Source organism: Propithecus coquereli, unplaced genomic scaffold (genome assembly GCF_000956105.1).
Source record: "Propithecus coquereli isolate 6110/MARCELLA unplaced genomic scaffold, Pcoq_1.0 Scaffold3, whole genome shotgun sequence".
Taxonomy (NCBI): domain Eukaryota; kingdom Metazoa; phylum Chordata; class Mammalia; order Primates; family Indriidae; genus Propithecus; species Propithecus coquereli.
In genome coordinates, this window is record NW_012148618.1 from 9,564,358 (window position 1) to 9,585,708 (window position 21,351).

At 34.5% G+C, this 21,351-nt stretch overlaps 1 protein-coding gene across 1 annotated transcript in view; it reads left to right on the forward strand.

Annotated features, from left to right (window-relative positions):
- Nucleotides 1-21,351, forward strand: part of SPRED1 (sprouty-related, EVH1 domain containing 1) — a 99,405-nt gene that overhangs the window by 59,284 nt on the left and 18,770 nt on the right. The window contains exons 3-4 of the mRNA XM_012649535.1: nt 13,336-13,504; nt 15,918-15,964. Of these exons, the coding sequence (XP_012504989.1) occupies nt 13,336-13,504; nt 15,918-15,964 (216 nt within the window). The remainder of the gene's footprint in view (nt 1-13,335; nt 13,505-15,917; nt 15,965-21,351) is intronic.

The following is a 21,351-nucleotide window of genomic DNA, read 5'->3' on the forward strand; positions in this document are numbered from 1 at the left end:
TTTATCAACCACAGTTTGAGTCATTTCTATGTACTAAACTTTCTATATTAGTCTACTTGAGCTGCCATAACAGAATATAATAGACTATATGGCTTAAACAATAGAAATTTATTTTTTCACAGTTCTGGATACTAGGAAGTCCAAGATCAAGGTGTTGGCTGAGTTTCTGTTTCTCGTGAGGATACTCTTCCTGGCTTGCAGAATGTCACCTTCTTAAGATGTCCTCACATAGCCTAGAGACGGAGAGCTCTGTTGTCTCTTCCTCTTAGAAGAGTACTAGCCCTGTCGGTTTAGGGTCCTGCCTTTATGACCTCATTTAAGGCTTTATAACCTCCTCACAGGCCCTGTATCCAAATACAGTCACAGTGGGTGTTAGGACTTCAACATATGAATTTGGTAGGGTGGGGGACACAGTTCAGTCCATAGCACCTCCTATTTAGTTTCACTGTTTTGTCAGTTGATTCTGAGGTGACTGGTATTCTGTGATTTTTATGTACACTTTTTGAATTATTGTGACTCTATGTAGCGTTTAGTTAATGTGCTAGTACTAGTTCTCCTCATTAGTCTTCTTTCACTTTTTTAGAGTGGAGTATATTTTTGCTCATTCTTTCAGAACTCTAGACAATTTATCTTTTTTGCCACATAGATACATTCACTTGAGTTTTTTCTTATGTTCGTAAAAATTTAGGGCACTGTTATAAATGATACCTTTTTTAGAAAAATCATTTCTGGTATCTTTTGAAGCTTTTCCTACAACTTTTCTTTTTTCTGGTGCTAGCTAGAACTTCTAGAATAATGTTAGACAATATTGGTGATTGAGGATCTCTTTATCTTCTTAGTGAATTTAATGGAATTTCTAATGTTGCACAGAGAAGCATGATTGTGGCTGTTGTTTTGAGGTATCCTTTATCATGATAAGGAAGTGTTCTTATGTTCCCCACCCCCTCACGAGAATTTGATACTAATTTTTATGAAATCTGGTTTTGCAAGTGTTCCACAGACTTTTTTTAATGGAAAATTTTATTGATATAATTGTAGATGATTAATTGCTATTGTAAAAAATAATATAGAAATCCTATGGATACCCTCTACCCAGTTTTTCCAGTGGCAACATTTTACAAAACTATATTGTAATAGCCAGGATACAATCCACCATATTCAGATTTCCTCAGTTTTACTTTTACTTGTTTTTGTGTGTATTTAGTTGTATATAGATTTATCATATGTATCTACACCACAGACAAGATACAAAACAGTTCAGTGACAATAGAATCTCTTCTTCCTGTTGCCTTTTTTATAACCACATCCGCTTCCCTCTTGGTCTGGCAGCCACCAGTCTGTTCTCTCAGTTGTTTCCATAATTTTGTCATTTCAAAAACGTTATAAAAGTGGAATCGTAAGTATATAATTCTTTTTTTCATTTAGCATGTTTCCCTTAGGATTCATCCAGGTGGTTGAATGTCTGAGGAGTTTGTTCCTTTTTCTTGTTGAGTGGTATTCTGTTATACATATGTAAAGAGTTTGTTTAGCCATTGACTCATTGAAGGACATCTAGGCTGTTTCTAGCCTATTATTAATACAAATAGGGCTGCTGTGAACATTCATGTATAAGTTTTCCTGTGACTGTAAGTTTTATTTCTCTGGGATAAATGACCAAGTGTACAATTGCTAGGTTGTATGGTGTTGCATGTTTAGTTTTGTAAGAGACTGCCAAACTTTTTTCCATAGTGGCTATATCATACTACATTGCCACCAGCAGTGTGTGAGCAATTCATTTCCTAAGCATCCTCACCAGCATTTCATATAGTCTCTATTTTTTATTTTAGTCATTCTGATAGGTGTGTAGTGATAATAACTCATTGTGGTTTTAGTTTGCATTTCCCTAATGGCTAATGATGGTGAATATCTTTTCATTTTATTATTTATACCTTCTTTTATAAAATGTTGGTTCTTTTGCCCATTTTCTCATTGAATTGTTTGCTTTTTTACTCTTGAGTTTTGAGAAATTTTTATATATTCTGGATATTAGTCCTTTTTTGGAATACATAGTTTGAAAATATTTTCTCCCAATCTGTGGCTTGTCTGTTCATCCTCTTAACATGGTCTTCCACAGCACAAAGTTTTAAATTTTAATAAGGTTCAGTTTATCAGTTTTCCCTTTTGGGAATCATGCTTTTGGTGTCAAGTCCAACAACTCTCTGCCTAGTTGTAGGTCCTGAAGATTTATCTTATGTTTTTTCCCTAACGGTATTATAGTTCTATTATAGTTTTATATTTAAGCCTATGGTCCATTTTAAATTAATTTTTGTATAAGGCATAATATTTAGATCAAGGGGGTGGGCTGGGTTTTTTTTTGAGCCTGTAAATGTCCAATTTTTCCAATACTGGTGTTGAAAAGATTGTCCTTCCTGCTTTGAATTAATTTTGTACTCTTGTTAAAAAATAGGGTGAGCATATTTGTGTAGGTTCTCTGTTATGTTCCACTGCTCTGTTTGTCTGTCCCTTTGCCACTACCACACAGTATTACTGTAGCTGTAGTGTAAGCCGTAACAATGAATGGGTAGAGAGATTTCTCCCATTGTACTTTACTTTCTCAGGACTGTGTTAGTTATTCTAGGGTCTGTGCCTCTCCATATAAATTTGAGAATAATCCTGTTTATCTACAGAAAACCTTTCTGGGATTTGGGGATTTTATTAACTTAAATTTTATTCAATTTAAGGAGAATTACGTCTTTAATAAGATGAGTCTTCTAATCCATGAACATTCTATGTCTGTAAACATGCTGTGTCTCTATTTAGGTCTTTGCATTTTTTCATTAGCATTTTGTTATTTTTCAGCACATAGATCCTATGTGTTTTGTTAGTTGTATACCTAAGAGTTTCCTTTTCTTTGAAGCAATTGTAAATGCTGTTATGTTTTTAATTCTGGTTGCTGCATACACATTGTGTATGAATGCATTTTCATCTGTTGATCTTGTATCCTGTTACTTGGCTGAACTGTGAGGTTTTTTTTGGTAAATTGCCTGGGATTTTTTAATGTTAGACAATCATGTCATCTACAAACAGGAAGAGTTTTATTTCTTCCTTTTCAATATGTTTGCCTTGTCTTTTTCTTTCCTTATTGCTATGGTTAGAACTTCCAGTTCTGTGTTGAATATAGCAATAATAGTGGACATCTATTCCTTGTTCCAGATCTCAATGGAAACAAATTCACTCTTTTACCCTATAGTATATGACGTTAGGCTGGAGTGGTTTTCATAGACATTCTTAACAAATTGAGACACAATTCCCTTCTATTTCTAACTTTCTGATAATTTTTATCATGACTGGGTGTTAGAGTTTTGGAGAAATTTTTTCCCGTGTCAATTGATATGATCACATCTCTTTAGCCTGTTAGTGTGATAGATTACATTGATTGATTTTTGAATGTTGAACCAGCCTTGCGTATCTAAACTAAATCACAGTTGGTCATGGTGTATAATTTTTATATATTGTTGGATTTGATTTGTTGATATTTTGTTGAAGAATTTTGCTTTTAAGTTCATGAGAGATATTGGTTTATAGGTTTTTTTCCTCTTTTTACTGTCTTTGTCTAATACTGGTATCAAGGTTATACTGGGCTCATTAAAGTAAGTTGGGAAGTGTTCCTTCCTATTCTGTTTTCTGGAAGAGAGTATGTAAAATTGGTGTTAGTTCCTTTTAGATGGTAGAATTTTCCAGTGAAACTATCTTAGTGTGGAGATCTTTTCAGAAGATTTAAAATTACAAAGTCAGTTTCTTTAATTGTTATAGGACTATTCAGGTTATCCATTTCATCTTGGTTCAGTTTTGGTAATTTGTGATGTTTGGTCCCTTTTTTCTAAGTTGTCTAATTTATGACCATAAAGTTGTTCTTAGTAATTCAATTATTCTTTTAAAAGCTACAAAATCTTTAGCAATATCCTGTTTCATTCCTGTAATTGGTGATTTGTGTCTTTGCTCATCAAATTTGTCAGTCTTGCTAGGTATATGTCAATTTTATTGATTTTTTGTTTTTAAAAAAACAGGTTTTTGTTTCATTGATTTTTCTCCTATTTCCTGTTTTCATTTTCACTCATTTCGGTTCTTTGTTATTTTCTTTCTGCTTGCTTTGGTTTTATTGTGTTCCTCTTTTTCTTGTTCCTTGAGGTAGGAGCTTCAGTTATTGATTTGATTTTTATTGATTTTATTGCTATTTTATTGATTTGATGGATATTGATTTTTGTCCTTTCTAATGTCCACAGACTTTTGAAAAGGCTTCAGTTCACTGTAGTATAAAGTTTTGGCTTTACAAAGTTTAATCTTACTTATTTTTTTGTGTACTTCAACTCTCAAAGGCTAAAGATCTCCAACTATCAGATTTGAATACCACCATTAAAAAGTTTGACCTATGGGACACATGCACAGAAATTTGCATGAAATGCCTGAAAAATAGATTCTTCAAAATACATGGAACATTTAAGTAAATTATTCATTTACTCACAACATAAAATATATCTTGACGAATGTAAGTTATCACATACACTATATTCTCTGAACATAATGCAATAAAATAAAAAATTAACAGTTTAAAATATCTATTCTTTTTAAAGAAATTAGACTTATTGCTAAATGATTAATGAATCAAAGAAATCAGCATGAGAATTAGAAAATCCTTAGAATCAGAAGATAATGAAATAGCACATACAAGTATTTGTGTGATGCAACTGAGCCAGAATTTAAAAAGGAAATTTGTAGTCTAAAAATGCTTAGAGTGGAAATAAAGATTTGAAAACAAAATCAACTCAATGTCTAACTTAAAAAATTAAAATTGAGTATGTAATAAATCCAAAGTACTAAGAAATACACGTAAGAGTACGAATTAATAAAAAAAGAAATTATCCAGAAGAGAACTCCTTCTTTTCCCCTATTTGTTTATTATAATATGGATAACATGGATTCCTAGCTCACAGCAACCTCAAACTCCTGGGCTCAAGCTATCCTTCTGTCTCAGCCTCCTGAGTAGCTGGGACTACAGGCGCTGTGCCAGCATGCCCGGCTAATTTTTTCTATTTTTAGCAGAAACTGGGTCTCACTCTTGCTTAGGGCTCAGGCTCATCTTGAACTCCTGAGCTCAAACTATCCTGCTGCCTTGGCCTCTCAAGAGTGCTAGGATTACAGATGTGAGCCACAGCACCCAGCCTCAACCAGCCACATTCTTAATGGATGAGCCAAGGGTTATAGATGTCCATTACTTAAGCAACATATTTTTTGTAGTTATTCTTGTTAATGCAGTCTTATATTTAATAATTCACTTTATAATAGCTGTTTATACTCTTGATATCCTTTCTGTTTATTAATTTGATAAAAATTATCTTTTGGGTAAAATTGAGGGTAGGCCGCTGATCTACTTTTTTTTTTTTTTGAGACAGAGTCTCACTCTTTTGCCTGGGCTAGAGTGCCGTGGCGTCAGCCTAGCTCACAGCAACCTCAAACTCCTGGGCTCAAGCGATCCTTCTGCCTCAGCCTCCCGAGTAGCTGGGACTACAGGCATGCGCCACCACGCCCGGCTAATTTTTTCTATATATATTTTTAGTTGTCCGATTAATTTCTTTCTAATTTTTAGTAGAGACGGGGTCTCGCTCTTGCTCAGGCTGGTCTCGAACTCCTGAGCTCAAACGATCCGCCCGCCTCGGCCTCCCAGAGTGCTAGGATTACAGGCGTGAGCCACCACGCCCGGCCCCGCTGATCTACTTTTAAGTTTATCTTTACTCTCTAATTTATAAATGTTATTCAGGATTATCATGGCCTGATGAAATTCACATATTTCCAGAACTGCTTAATCCCAGCAAGAAGTTTATTCACCTATTAATTAGAATTAGGGATGTATTTCAAGTTTAAAAACTGTAGACTGAATCTTTTTAAGATTGTTGTTAATATCTTCTGGAAGTTGCCTTTAGAATAGCCTTAACAGGACTCAATTATTTATTTCCTTTTGTTCTACATCTTCTTTTACAAAGAATCTCTCAGATAAGTCATGTATTCTGGGAGAGTACAATAACCACTTAAGGCCTGTAGGATAGAGAACCTTTTAGTTTACTACATTGATAATTAATAGGTATAACTCCCTGTTGCCCAGAAATAATTTATTCCTTTACCTTATCTCTCCTACAGAGTAAATATTCACCTGGTAATATTGGATTGGTTGTTTATAATCTCTTGTCAAAGATGTAATTGCTATTTTCTACAATTTGCTAATTATGCCAATCACAATTATGGTAAGATTTGAACTCTGCTTCCTGTATATATTAATACCAACATTACTGTTACCTTAAGATACAGAATTAATGTAGGGAAAATTGCAGTGGGTTAAAGTCGACACACATTGTTCTGACATAGCGATAGAGGAGCAATACAGCAGAATTGAATGCAGCAGAATTCAATAGTTTTTAAATATTCTTCTAGCCCTTAAAAAATTATTTTTGCTTTTCAGAAATGTAGATTTAGTATCGATCACATGATGGGTAAAAGTCTTTTGAGGCTTTCTTCCTACCTTTTTTGGGGGGGATACAACTTTCAATCCCATTGATTATTTTTTAATTTGACAATTGATATCTCTGTTGCTTAATAAAGGTATATTATACATTATTCTTAATGTGATGAATATACATTTTTTTTAATGCTGCTTAAAGTCAAAAGTAAAACAACTTTCTAATATATTACATGGCTTAAATGGGTAAGAAATTGTTACGCTTTGGACATGGAGGCTGTGAGAATTATGTCAATGTTGAGGGATGCAGTGATCTTTTTTTTTTTTCCAGAATATTACAAGGGTGCAAATGTTTTGATTACATAAATTGCCTTTGTACTGTTTGCGTCATAGTTGTAAGTGTGCCCATCCACCAGATAATGTGCGTTGTACCCCTTAGGTGTGAATTTACCCATCCCCTCTTCGTTCTCCCACCCCCCACTTGATTTCCAATAAATGTTATTTCCATATGTGCATGTAAGTGTTGATCGATCAGTTCCAATTTACTGATGAGTACACATGGTGTTCGTTTTTCCATTCTTGTGATACTTCACTTAGAAGAATGGTCTCCAGTTCCGTTGAGGTTAATATAAGAGGTATTAGTTTGCCATTTTTTTTATGGCTGAGTAGTACTCCATGGTATACATATACCACATTTTATTAATCCACTCATGTATTGATAGGCACTTGGGTTGTTTCCACATCTTTGCAATTCTGAATTGTGCTGCTATAAACATTCAAGTGCAGGTGTTTTTTTATAGAATGTCTTTTTTTCCTTTGGGTAAATACTTAGTAATGGGATTGCTGGATTAAATGGTAATTCCACTTTTAGTTCTTTGAGGTATCTCCATACTACTTTCCACAGAGGCTATATTAGTTTGCAGTCCCACCAACAGTGTATGAGTGTTCCTGTCTCTGTATCCACACCTATATTTGTTATTTTGAGACTTTTTAATAAAAGCTCTTCTCATTGGAGTTAAGTGGTATCTCATTGCAATTTTGATTTGCATTTCCCTGATGATTAGAGATGTTGTGCATTTTTTCATATATTTCTTGGCCATTAGTCTATCTTCTTTTGAAAAGTTTTTGTTCGTGTCTTTTGCCCACTTTGTTGATTTTTTTTTTCTTGCTGATTTGCTTGACTTTTTTTTATAGATTCTAGTTATCAGCCCTTTATCAGATATATAGCATGCAAATATTTTCTCCCATTCTGGAGGTTGTCTATTCACTCTAATGAATGTTTCCTGGGCTGTGCAGAAGCTTTTTAATTTGGTCAGGTCCCATTTATTTATTTTTGTTGTTTGCCATGATTGCTTTGGGGGTTGTCTTCAAAAAGTCTTTGCCAAGGCTGATGTCCATAAGAGTTTTTTCCAAAGTTTTCTTCTAGAATTCTTATGGTTTCATGCCATAGCTTTAAGTCTGTTATCCATTGTGAGTTGATTTTTGTGAGTAGTGAGAGGTGTGGATCCTGTTTCAGTCTTCTACATGTGGCTATCCAATTTTCCCAGCACCATTTATTGAATAGGGATTCTTTCCCTCCGTGTATGTTTTTGTCTGCTTTGTCAAAGATCGCATGGCAATATGAGGATGGTTTTATATCTGGGTTCTCTGTTCTGATCCCTTGGTCTATGTCTTTGTTCTTGTGCCAGTACCATGTTGTTTTGATTACTATAGCCTTGTAGTGTAGCTTGAAGTCTGGTAAATTGATGCCTCCCTATTTGTTCTTTTTGTTTAAGGTTACTTTGACTATACAGGGTCTTCTCTGGTTCCATACGAAGCATAGAATTATTTTTTCTAGATCTGTGAAAAATGATGTCGACATCAAGGGTATCCAAATGGGGGCAGAAGAGGTCAAACTCGCTCTTTGCTGATGTTATGATCTTATATCTAGAAAACTCCAAATATTCTGCCAAGAGACTACTGGAATTGATGAATAAATTCAGCAAAGTCTTAGGTTACAAAATCAGTGTACACAAATCAGTAGCATTCATATATGCCAAAAACAGGCTGAGAACCAAATCAAAGACTCAGTACCTTTCACAATAGCAACAAAGAAAATAAAATACCTAGAAATATATTTAACTAAGGCGTGAAAGACCTCTACAGGGAGAACTACGAAACAGTGAGGAAGGAAATAGCAGAGGAAGTAAACAGATGGAAAAATACACCATGCTTATGGATCTGCAGAATCAACATTATTAAAATGTCTGTACTACCCAAAGTGTTCCATAGAGTCAGTGCAATCCCTATTCAAATACTGATGCAGAGTGTTCTAAGAGGCATGTCCTAAAAATTATCTACAAAGATGTTGGGTGATTGTGCCAATAGATTACCTGCCTTTCTTCTGTTCCACTACCTATTCCTAAATCCATGCTAGATACTGCCATAGAAGCCTTTCCTTAAATTTTTTATATTACATTACATTAAATATATAATATCAACAGCAAAATATGTTTTTTTTTTTTTTTGACAGAGCCTTGCTCTGTCATCCTGACTAGAGTGCAGTGGCATCATTGTAGCTCATTGCAGCCTCAAACTCCTGGGCTCGAGCAATCCTCCTGCCTCAGCCTCCCAAGTAGCTGGGACTATACAGGTGCATGCCACCATGCCCAGCTAATTTTTCTATTTTTTGTAGAGATAGGGTCTCGCTCTTGCTCAGGCTGGTCTTAAACTCCTGACTTCAAGTCATCCTCCCACATTGGCCTCCCAGAGTGCTAGTCCCAGGCTACTGCACCTGGCCTACTTTCTGATATTTTACAGATAAAAGTAAACAACAGAAATTTGGTATGAGGTTTAGACGCAATATTTTCATGACTTTTAGGTGGACCATAGGTTATTTGTATGAGTTAGTGAGCTAGTTCATTACCTTTCCCATTTCCTTTAGTGCATTTTAAAGCTCATTTTTAAAACTCATTTTTCAGTGAGTTTTGGGAGGCTCTATAAATATATAACATTTGAAAACAAGAGATAAAGATTAGTGTAGATTATGTTGAAATGTTATTTATCCGAGAATAAACGGTTGAATAATATTGTTATTTGAGGCCGGGCGCGGTGGCTCACGCCTGTAATCCTAGCTCTCTGGGAGGCCAAGGCGGGTGGATTGTTTGAGCTCAGGAGTTCGAAACTAGCCTGAGCAAGAGCGAGACCCCGTCTCTACTAAAAATAGAAAGAAATTAATTGGACAACTAAAAATACATAGAAAAAATTAGCCAGGCACGGTGGCGCATGCCTGTAGTTCCAGCTACTCGGGAGGCTGAGGCAGAAGGATCACTTGAGCCCAGGAGTTTAAGGTTTCTGTGAGCTAGGATGACGCCATGGCACTCTAGCCTGGGCAACACAGTGAGACTCTGTCTCAAAAAAATAAATAAATTAAAAAAAATTGTTATTTGAAAATTGAAGAGGGGCTTATTCAGTAATATTTTCATGTATTAAAAATAAAGTTAGTGATTTTTTTATATAATAAAAACTGTAGGATCAAACTCAGTTTTTTATGACCTCTCCTTTTTAAACAATGCCAGTTTATCATTGTTTTATAAAACATAGCTTTCCCCACTGTTTATGAATATACTAAAAATGTTACAGCAGCCCATTACACCAATATTTACTTCTCCTTCAATTCTAGAACTTAATCATGAATTATTATGGTGGTGGTTGTTGCAAAATGATTGTTGTGTGTAATATGCCTTAGCAAAGTGCTGACTCATAAAAGCCTTGAATATATATGTTCATTCTTTTCTAATACATGGCGAGTCATCAAATTATAGAAAGCAAAACTCTTGAGACAGTTTTATTGCATTGCCTACAAACAGATAAGACTGAATCTTAGTCACTTTCTTGATTATTTATTCCCGAATTAATAAGACTTACTGTCAAGAATCATTGTATTCAGTGGTATACTGACAAATTTTTAACAATCAGCTTTCAAGAAGGGACAAAAGGCAATGATTTATAGTATTTGCATACCCCTACCTCGACTGCTTTCCTTCAATATGACATCAGTATATATGGCATCGTGAAGAAATGAGCAACAGTACACCATTATATAGTGTTTCCATCATACAGATATGCTAGACATAAACTCCCTCAAAAACATAGGTAATTGTATAGTAAAATAATTAGGAAGTAATGAGTTTTGAGAATTTATTACTTTCTTTTAAATGTAATTTATTTCATTGTAAACTTACATAATTTTGATTTTAATAATGCTTGCAAAATTTCTGAAAATTTAATATCTGGCTCATAGGCGCCAGTATAAACAGGCTCTAGCAAACCAGTGCCTGTGTTGAACCTGAATCACTCCTAAAGTATAAATGAGATTCCCACTCCATGATCTGTGGGTGAGTTTCTAGGGGAGTGCATAAAGTCTGAAAATTTATACAGAAAATTTATACATATATGCATTTTTCGGAAGAGAAATATCTGTTGAGTACCTGGTGTATGTCTGCTACTGTAGTTTAAGGACTGGGACTGGGCATAGTGATGGCCAAATGGAGCATACTCTTTGCCCTCACCCTATTTATAGACAAATAGGGGAGATAGGCATTAATCAAATAATTGTTGAAATTTAAAAATTACAGATATATTTAATAATGTATACCAGAGACCTTATCCAGTCTAAACATCAGGAAAGGCCTTCTTTAGGAAGTTATATATGAGTTGAGATCTTAAAGATAAGTAGGAGGTATTAATAAAGTAAAGATGAAGAAGGGGATTCCACAGAGAGGGAATAGTACTGCAAGGGCACTGAAGGGTATGAAAGAAGACAGATCAGTGCAATTTGAGCATGGAGAGTCAAGGGGAGAATGGGAAGTGAGAATGGAACTCAAACAGGCAAAGACCAGCTCATGCACTGCCTAGTAGATCTTAAAAGCATTCAGAAGACCTTCAGGACATTGAAACAAGAGAGTGGTCTAATAGGTTTATATTTTTTATAAAGGTTACTACTCCACCTACACAGTAGTGAAATTATCTGAGGGAATTATGGACAGATGCATGGAAAAGACATGCAAGTGATAATGGTGATTGGAATAGAATGGAAGTTGTGAAAAGATTCTCAGTCTTTTACTATTTATTGAGCATTTATTAGGTGTCACATGCTGTTCAGGGTACAGGAAGTAGGTAGAAAACAAGTCCAAGTCCCTACTTTCCTAGCATTTATATTCTAGCAGTAGGGATAAACAGTAAACGAAAATAATTTGAGATTGTTAATTAGTGCGGTGCTATGAAGCAGTAAAGTAGAATAATGGGATCTGGGTTTTATTTGGATTATTTTTAATTCTTTTCCTCCTGCTTTCTTACAGAGTATTCTTAAAATAAGGTGTATAATTTTAATTTTTGATTAATTAGATTAATTGCAAGAATCACTAATAGACCCACTTTTGTTTTATATAGTAATAAGTACATCTAACATTTATTAAAACTATACAATGAATGTCATGAAAGACAGGCTGAGGAGCTGTTCCACATGGACTGAAGAGACATTATAACTAAATATAATGTGTGATCCTGGAATGGATTCTGCACTGGAAATTTTTTAGAATGTTATAGAAGATGTTATTAGCATAGTGTAGAAAAGTGGAATATGGACTGTAGATTAGATAAGTGTTGTGTTAGTTTTAAATTTCCTGAATTAGATTACTGTACTGTGATTACATAAGAGAATACCATTGCTTTTAGGAAATATACTCACATATGTATTAAAGAGCAGTGGAGCATAATATATGTAACCTCCTTTGAAATAGTTCAGGGTAAAATAAATGTTTGTACATGGAAATACACAGAGAATGTTAAAAATTAATGTGGCAAATACAGGTAAAGGGCACACAGGAATTTTCTATATTATTCTTGTTACTTTTCTATAAATTTGAAATAATTTCAAAATAAAAATGAAAAAAAAAAAGCAAAGATATATAGTCCCAAACATTACATGAAACTTTTTGCATGAATGCACATTCAGTGTTTCCATATAAACTATGAGATATATTGCTATTCCTATTTTAGAGATGAGGAAACTAAGGCTTTCAAAGGTCAGGTAACTCACTTAAATGCATATTCTGAGAAAGTGGGAAAGTGAGTATTTGATGTACTGCTATAACCATTAAATCCTCAAACAAAATATTAATAGATCTTTTAAGAAATACAGGAAAGTGACTTTAAAAAGTTAAATTTCTATTGTCATCACCTCCTTGCCTCTTTCCCGAAGTAATTCCTGATATATTCTTCTGAAAATTTTGAATAGGAGTGTGTGTGTGTGTGTGTGTGTGTGTGTGTATTCTTTAAAATGGGAGTATAATAAATATGCTGTTTACAATACGCATGATTTTTTTTTTTTTTTTTTTTTAAAGAGACAAGGTCTCTCTCTGTTGCCCAGGCTGGAGTGCAGTGGCTTGACCATAGCTCACTGCAGCCTTGAACTCCTGGGCTCTGTGATCCTTCCGCGTCAGGCACTAGTAGCTAGGGCTACAGGTACCCACCACCATGTCCACCTAATTTTTTGTAGATATGTGGTCTCGCAGTGTTGCCCAGACTGGCTTTGAACTCCTGACCTCATGTGATCCTCCCAAAGTGCTGGGATTACAGGTGTGAACCACTGTGCCCAGCCTGCATGATCTTTTTTATCTCATCTTAATCTCTTTCTTGAGTGACTTTGTGAAGTAAATTAAGTAGCAAGACCTTTTTATTAATTTATTTAAAATATATATTAAATTATTTAATTATTAATAGCTTTTCTTATCTCAGTTTGTATCTAAGAACTACATTAGATGCATTTGATATATGTGTATTAATTTTTGGCATTTGGCTTTTGACAGGTGGTTTTGGAATGTATGCTTAAAAAAGACCTCATTTATAATAAGGTCACTCCAACATTTCATCACTGGAAGATTGATGACAAGAAGTTTGGCCTTACCTTTCAAAGTCCTGCTGATGCTAGGGCTTTTGATAGAGGCATTCGAAGAGCTATAGAGGATATTTCTCAAGGTAGGTATTCTTGACTATTTTCTTAATTTGTTTATTAGTTATACAGAGTAGAGGTTATCTTTTTTAAAGTTGACCCAAAGTAGTTCTCGAACTTTAAGCAAATCAGCTTTTGTGATACGTGAACAGACTTTGAAAGCTCACACAATAAGTGAAGATAAAAAATAGTCTCCTTAAACTGATTTATATTTGTCACATCACGGTCTGTACCAATTGTATGTATTCTCGAGCCCATCAACAACAGCCTTCAGATGATTCAAATGTTCTAAAATGAGAGCTTGAAGAAGAGGGGAACGGTAAGGTAGAGCTGTCAAAATCCCAGTTATGTGTACTTGTATGTGTGTTCTAATGACAGTCACACCCTTTTTTTGGTAATTAGATAAAGACAGAACTTACAATGTTTAAATATATGTAGACTCTAGCTAGTCTGTGACAAAATCCTTTACTTGATTGATTTTATTATTGAGGATCGACAGAGACTACAATCTTGTCTGTTCTATTCCTTTGGTATATCTTGCCAGTCTGTTACGGTGATTAACTCTAAAGCGTATAGGTTTTGAGTGGAAGAAGAATGTTTTTTCATATAAGACTGGCTTGTGTTTATTTAAACGAAAACCACATTAAAACCCATTTCTTCTCAAAAAGGAAGAAATAACTAAGACTTGATTTTTTTCCTACTTAAATTGGGAAAATTATCTCGATTAATAACTTTCTATACAAAGTAACTGAATTAAAATGTGGTAGACCACATTGTAATTTGTGTATTTTGAAGATGTCATTTTAATTGGAAAAGTTGAAGAAATGAACTAATTATGAGACACCAACCAAAGGCAAGAGCATGGAAATGTTTAGTACAAATCTGTTTTGATAGTGCATAAAACTATGGTTAAGTAATTTGTTTAGCTACATTAAAAGATTAGAGTTTGGTAAACAAGCAGTTTTTGATTTCTGATCCAGAAAAAATTACCATGAAATGATAGTAATCATTTTATCTCTCTTGTAAGAACCCATAAATTGTCCCTAGATCAGTGTTCTCAACCTTGACTGCACATTAGAATCACCTGGGAAGCTTTTGCAGAATAGAGTGACTGGTCTCCACTTTAGACCTATTGAATCTATATGGGGGGGGCAGAGCTGAGGCATCTCTTATTTTTCAAAAGCTCCGACTGAGAAAGTTCACATGTGGTGAGGAATTGTTGCTCTAGTAAAATGATTATAATTTGAGTTTGAAAAAAAATGATAAGAAATTTAAATATTAAAAAAATGCCTGATGTCCTGTGCATTGCCCCACAGAAATTCTGACAGTTTTTGGCTTGGGGCTATACTCTGGCATCAGTATATTTTTTTTAACAGTTCCCAGTTGATTCTAATCTTTAGCCAGGTTTGAAGAACCAGTGCTTTAAAGAAAAAATCATTATCCATGACTGCTGGAATTTATATGATTTATTTTAAAGTTTTGAATTACTTTTAAGCCCATGCTCATATCCCACGAGAGTATTCTTTCTTCTTTCACTAGGATCATATAGGTTGGGTTTAATGTTTTAGGAAGCGATTTGTAAGGAGGAGCTTACAAACTCTAGGCCAGGTAGAATAGGCTGCAGTACTCAGCCTGTCTTGTTATTTTTGAACATTTTTTTAACATATTGGTTAGCGTTATTATCACCTGCTATGTGGACTTTCAGCAGTCTCATTAATTTTCTTTTACTTAACTTTCCATGACAATAAGAATAAGCTATGCTACTCTTTCCAAAGGGCAAATTTTTTGTCTCATGTCTACTCCATGCTGGCTATGTCTTCTGGAGGGTAGCATAAACTCAAAATACCTTGCTAGGACAAATCCTTTCTTACTAATTTATTGGAACTAAAGATACTCTTGAGCACTGTGAAAACCTATACAGAGACATTGATGCACAAAAGTCAACAGCAACAATTGGCCATTACTTATCAATAGTAGAATAAGACTCATTTGTTTTCTTTCTTAACTAAAGCAGCTAAAATACTGATTTTGGGTACTAAATACTGTTTCCTGGATCAGAGCATATAGGAAAATTGCATAAATCACATGTTACTATCACCTAAATAACCCAAGGAGTGTGTGATCATAAAATCTGCCTAGCAGCTTGGGTATTTGGGAGAAATCTAGGATATAGCTTGCTGGGGATAATATACTTTCAGAGAAAATATCTTTGTTTAGTAAGTAACTGGAAATTTACCTGTAGAAGGGGGAAATAACCGCTTTGTTCTCTGTTATTCTAACAAAGGGGCAAGTACAAGTGGCCAATATCTGACTGGTTGTCGGGGAGTCCAGAATGATCTCTGATAAATCTTACATAGTGTTGTAATGACATAATCAGTTACTAATACTGAAATCTAAGACCAGAATTTTAGCTTAATTAACTATTACCTGTTTCCTTAGGATGTCCTGAATCAAAAAATGAAGCTGAGGGAGCAGATGACTTACAAGTAAGTATTTTTGCTTGAAAGGAGTTTCTAAACATAAAGGTTGTGAAGGAAATCACTAGCCTTAATAAATAAACTCATAAATTATAATACTAAGAAAATTTTGAAGACAAAATATTTGTCACGGTTCTCCAGAGAAAAGTACAAATAGGTTGAGCAGCATCCCTAATCTGAAAATTTGAAAACAGAAATGCTCCAAAATTTGAAACTTTTTGAGTGCTGACATGACACCACAGCGGAAAATTCCACACCTAACCTCATGTGACGTGTTGAGTCACAGTCAAAACTCAGTGAAAATTTTATTTCACAAAATTATTAAAAATAGTGTATGAAATTACCTTCAGTCTATGTATATAAAGTGAATATGAAACATAATGAAATCCATGTTTAAACTTGAATACCCTTCTTAAGATATGTCATTATACAAATATTCAAAAATCTAAAATTTGAAACAGTCTGGTTCCTAGTATTTTGGATAAGGGATACTCAACCTATATATAGAAAGAGAAGTTCTTGTTTGTTTGTTTGTTTGTTTATTTGTGTTTTAAAGGAATTGGCTCACAAGATTGTGGGATTGACAGGGCAGACAGGTATGCTGGAAATTGGCACGAGTTGATGTTGCAGTCTTGCGCCAGAAGGCAGTCTCCGGCCAAAAATCCATTCTCTTCAGAGGGACCACAGTCTGTTCTCTTATGGCCTTAAACTGATTGGATAAGGCTACCCACATTATGGAAGATAATCTCCTTTACTCAGTATCTATTAATTTAAATGTTAGTCACATCTAAAAATTACCTTCACAGCAACATCTAGACTAGTGTTTGACCAAACAACTGGGCCCAATAGCTTAGCCAAATTAACACATAAAATTAACCATCCCAGATACCTCATTTCCCAGAAAAAAATAGACAAGGTTCTTATATAAAAAATTCACAGAAAAGGATTGCAAATTGCTGGTAAGCTTATGGACACGGTTATGTTTTAACTCATTGGTAATCAGCAAGCAGTATAAATTAAAGTAAATTAACATTTTTAGTTACCAGATGACCAAAGGTTTAAAAAAATGATATTGCTCCATCCTTTGTCTGTAAGATTGACAGATTGATGCCCTGCTAAAGAAATTGTAGATTGGTACATTTTTTTCTAAAAAGCAATTTGGCAGTATGTATTAAAAAGCCTTAAAAGTAGAAACATTCATGGCTGTTGATCTAATGATTCAATTTCCAGTAATGTATACGAAGGAAATAGAGATGTACAAAAATTTGTACACACAGATTTTGTCATATGGACATATATTTTAAAATGTTATTTGATAATGAATGAGAAGCTAAAGAGCTAACAATGGGATAATGGGAATGATTGAATACTTTAAGGCATATCTGTCATGCAACCACTAAAAATTATATTGTTTATTAATTTGCTTGCAATATATTGAGCAACAGAAGCAAAAAAATTATATGGTGTTATCTTCATTACTCAGCTAAAATGATAAATGTTTTGTTGGTTACCTTTGGATTGTGGGAATCAGAGCTATATTGCTTTCTTCTTAATATTTTTCTGTATTTTTTAAGTTTGCTGAATATGTGTACATATTATGTTAATATTCCAGTATTCATATTATTTTAAAAATAGTTGTTGCTTAAAGACATGGCAAAATATGTACATAGTTTAATACTTTTAAAATCAGAAAATAGAAATATAGTTATTTTAGAAAGGAGCTATATATTGAGATATACAGCAAAATTTAAGGATAAAACATAAATTTGCTACCATCCATTATAACTTTCATACATGTTTTAAAATATGGTCTTTGGTATTTTTTCTGTAAATGCATAAACTTAAGATGGTATCATTATACCATAGTCTGCTTTTTTTCACTTAAATATGTAGTAATATTTTCTATGTCCTTAAATACTTTTCAAGTTTACAATTTTTCACTTTTCCTTTTTTTTTAATGGATATAATCTAATTAGTCATCCTCTATTGTATATTTGAGGGTTCTTAGAAGTGTATATGTTTACTCTGTTGACGGTTAATTATTATTTTAAAAATACAGTGAGTTGCAATTAGGTGTAAAAAATGTGTATTACAATCCAAAAATAAGTATATTTTTTAGTTAAGTATTTTCCAAAGTTCCATCAAACAAAATATGGGGCTGGCGGAAACATTTTTATAATACGTCTTTTGTGGTGAAAGTAATTTATTTAAAATTCAATTTTTACAGATGAGTTTTCACATATTAACACTATGTCCCTTAATGATTATTCATTTTTATACTCGTCTGATTTGGTTTCACCTAATTTCTACAGATAACATTGCATTTTTAAAAAGTGCTATAGGACAATTGTTTGCAAGACTTTGTGCATATAGTAGTAAGTGGGTTTTGTAAAAACCGTTGTCTGTTTTCATAATCATGTTCACTAGTAGTACCATATATGTCAGGGCTTTGGTATGTAAAAGTAAAACAGGGAGTAAAGTAAAAACAGTGGGAAGATATGAATGAGGAATAATGGCTTCACAGATGCAGGCAAAATAGTAAAAAGTTAGAAACAGCAAGAAGAAGGCTAGTAAAGAAGATTACTGTATCACAAAAGCAGCAAGAGAACCTTTCTGTTGTTATCTCCTTGGGATCCTTGCTTCATAGTAAGGTATCTCCAGTGCCCTCAGTCCAACAGTTTATGCACGCACACCCACATACACAACCTTCTCTACAGGAGTTGTTTATATCTTAGCTTCATTAGACACTGAAGTACTTGTTTAGCTTTTATTTTCATAATAAAATAGAAAATATGCAATGTCATTGGAGACCCTAATTATAGGTTTCTGTTTAAATGTAATTTCAATAGGAGCAATTTTTATGTTAAGTTTTAATTCTTGTTTTTTTCATGCTGTGATGTTTTTAAAGTAGATTCACAAATTTTTAAATATTTTTTATTTTAGTGGAATGTAATCCCCCCCACTGCCTTGATTATACAATACTTAGTGAGTTGTTACCTTAACAAAGAGAATGTGGTAGAAGTGACAGCGTATGACTCCAAGGGCAAGTCTGAAAAGACATTGCAGCTTCTGCCTGACTCTCTTTCATGGATCACTAGTTCTGAGGGATGTGTACTTGTCATATTATGAGGACACGCAAGCAACCCTATGTAGATGTCCATGTGGTGAGGAACTGAAGCCTTCAGACAATTGCCATATTAGTCATCCACCCTGGAAACAGGTCATTCTGCTCCAAACAAGCCCTTCAGATGACTGCAGCCGTAGCTGATATTTTGACTGCAACCTTATGAGGGATGCTGAGCCAAAACCACTTATCTAAGTGGTTCTTGAGTTCCTAAAGAAACTGCGAAATAAATGTTTGCCGTTAATTTGGGGAATAATTTATCACTAATACAGATTTTGGTATCCATAAACGAGGTGCTACCATAATAAATACTTTAAAATGTGAGAGTGACTTTGGACTTGGACAGTAAATGGAGACTGGAAGGTCTTTGAGGAGAGTTTTAGTGAAGTCCTGAAGAGACTGTTACTGGAAGCTTAAAGGCTTTTGGGCCTTTGTGCCAGTGAGGGCTTAAATGAAAATTAAGAAAACTGTATTGAAAAATGGAAAAAAGGGAATCCTTGTTAGGTGGTGGCAGAGAGTTCAGCCACGGTGTCACCTGCAGTAATGTGGGAAGCAGAAAATGTACCTAATGAACGAACTGGGCAATTCAGCTGAGGAGATTTTCAAGTAAAACATTAAAGCTGTTGCCTAATTTCTTCTTACTGCTTGTGGTGAACAGAAGAGGAGAGAAATAAGCTAAGGAAGGGCTCCTAAACAAAAAGAAAATTCTCAGTTTCTCAGGACGTCAAACTGCTAAAACTAAGAAGTGACTTCCAGGCAAAGATCAGATCCAGCCCGCCTCAGAAAAGCAATGTCTTAAGAATAAAGCCAAGGGTGTGACTGTAAATTCCTTCGTTAAGACTACAGAAAGATCCAAGGGGTGGTGCTCAGAGAACCTTTCAATCTAAATAATTGAGCTCATAAGAAGCTTGTAAGGGCATATCCCTTACCAGAAGTTTAAGAAGATTTTCTCTGAGAGAATTGTGAGTGTGCTTTTTATCTAATGGAGTGAACTCCAATAAGATTCACAAGAGACCTACAAAGTTTTCCAAAGAATTATATTGGCAGAAATGCCACCAACTTGGACTGCAGAGAGGCCCCTTGGATCTCCAGAATTCCACTGGCAGGAAACAGGATGAAAACACTATACAGATGGCAAATGTGGCCTCCCTTTTATGAAAATGGAAAGATGACTCAGAAATTAGAACCAAGACCTCAAATAGCAGAGCAAAGAGCCATGAAAAGTTATTCCCAGGTCCTAAGTTATACTCCCGGAACTTCTAATGTTCGCACCTTGATTTCAAACCTGCTCCGGACTGATGGCTATATTTCTCTCATTTTCTCCACTTTCGAACAAGAAGATCATATAGCATTTATCCTCCTCCTGTCCTACCATTGTCTTTTAGGCGTATGTTGGGCAGATAATTTGTCTGTTGAATTAATAGATTTTCAGATTGAGAGGAACTATATGCAAGGACCTGCACTTGAGTAATTGCACCTAAGACGTTTCATCTGTACATAGATCTTTAGATTACAACATCTTAGATATGAAAGTGTTACTGTAAAAGGATGAGACTTTAGGGGAATCTTGGAAGGGAGTGAGTGTATTTTGCATGTGAGAAAAATGTAAATAATTTGTGTCCAAAGAGTAGTGAATTGTAATGGTTTTAATAAAATATATAAACGAAGTCATTTATACTCCTGACTTCACTGGAGTCTAATTCTCCTCTCCTTGAGTGTGGGGCTGTACTTAATGACTTACTTCTAGCAAATAGAATGAGATGAAAATAATGAAATGTGACTTCTGAGAGTAGTTCATAAGAAAATTTGTGCCTTCCATCTTGCTCTCTCTCTTGGTTCACTCTGAGAGAAACCAGCTGCTATGTGCAAGGACATTTGAGCAAATCTGTGAAGGAGTTCATGTGAGGAACTGAGGCCTTCTGCCAACAACCAGCAAGGATCTGGGACCTTCTAAAACAACCATGTGAAGTGAACCATCCTGGAAGCAAGTCCTCTAGCACTAAACAAGCCTTTAGATAACCGTAGCCATGGCTAACATCTTGACTGCAACTTCACAAGGGACTATGAACTAGAATCATCCAGCTAAGTTACCCCCAAAGTTCTGATTCACAGAAACTGTGAAAAAATAAATGTTTGTTACTTGAAGCTGCTAAGTTTTGTGATAATTTTTTATGCAGCAATAAATAACTAATGCTCAAACACAAAGGGAGGTTTAACTTTTTCTTAAAATGATTAGAATGATAGCTAAATTTTTCAGAGTCAATGTCCAGAA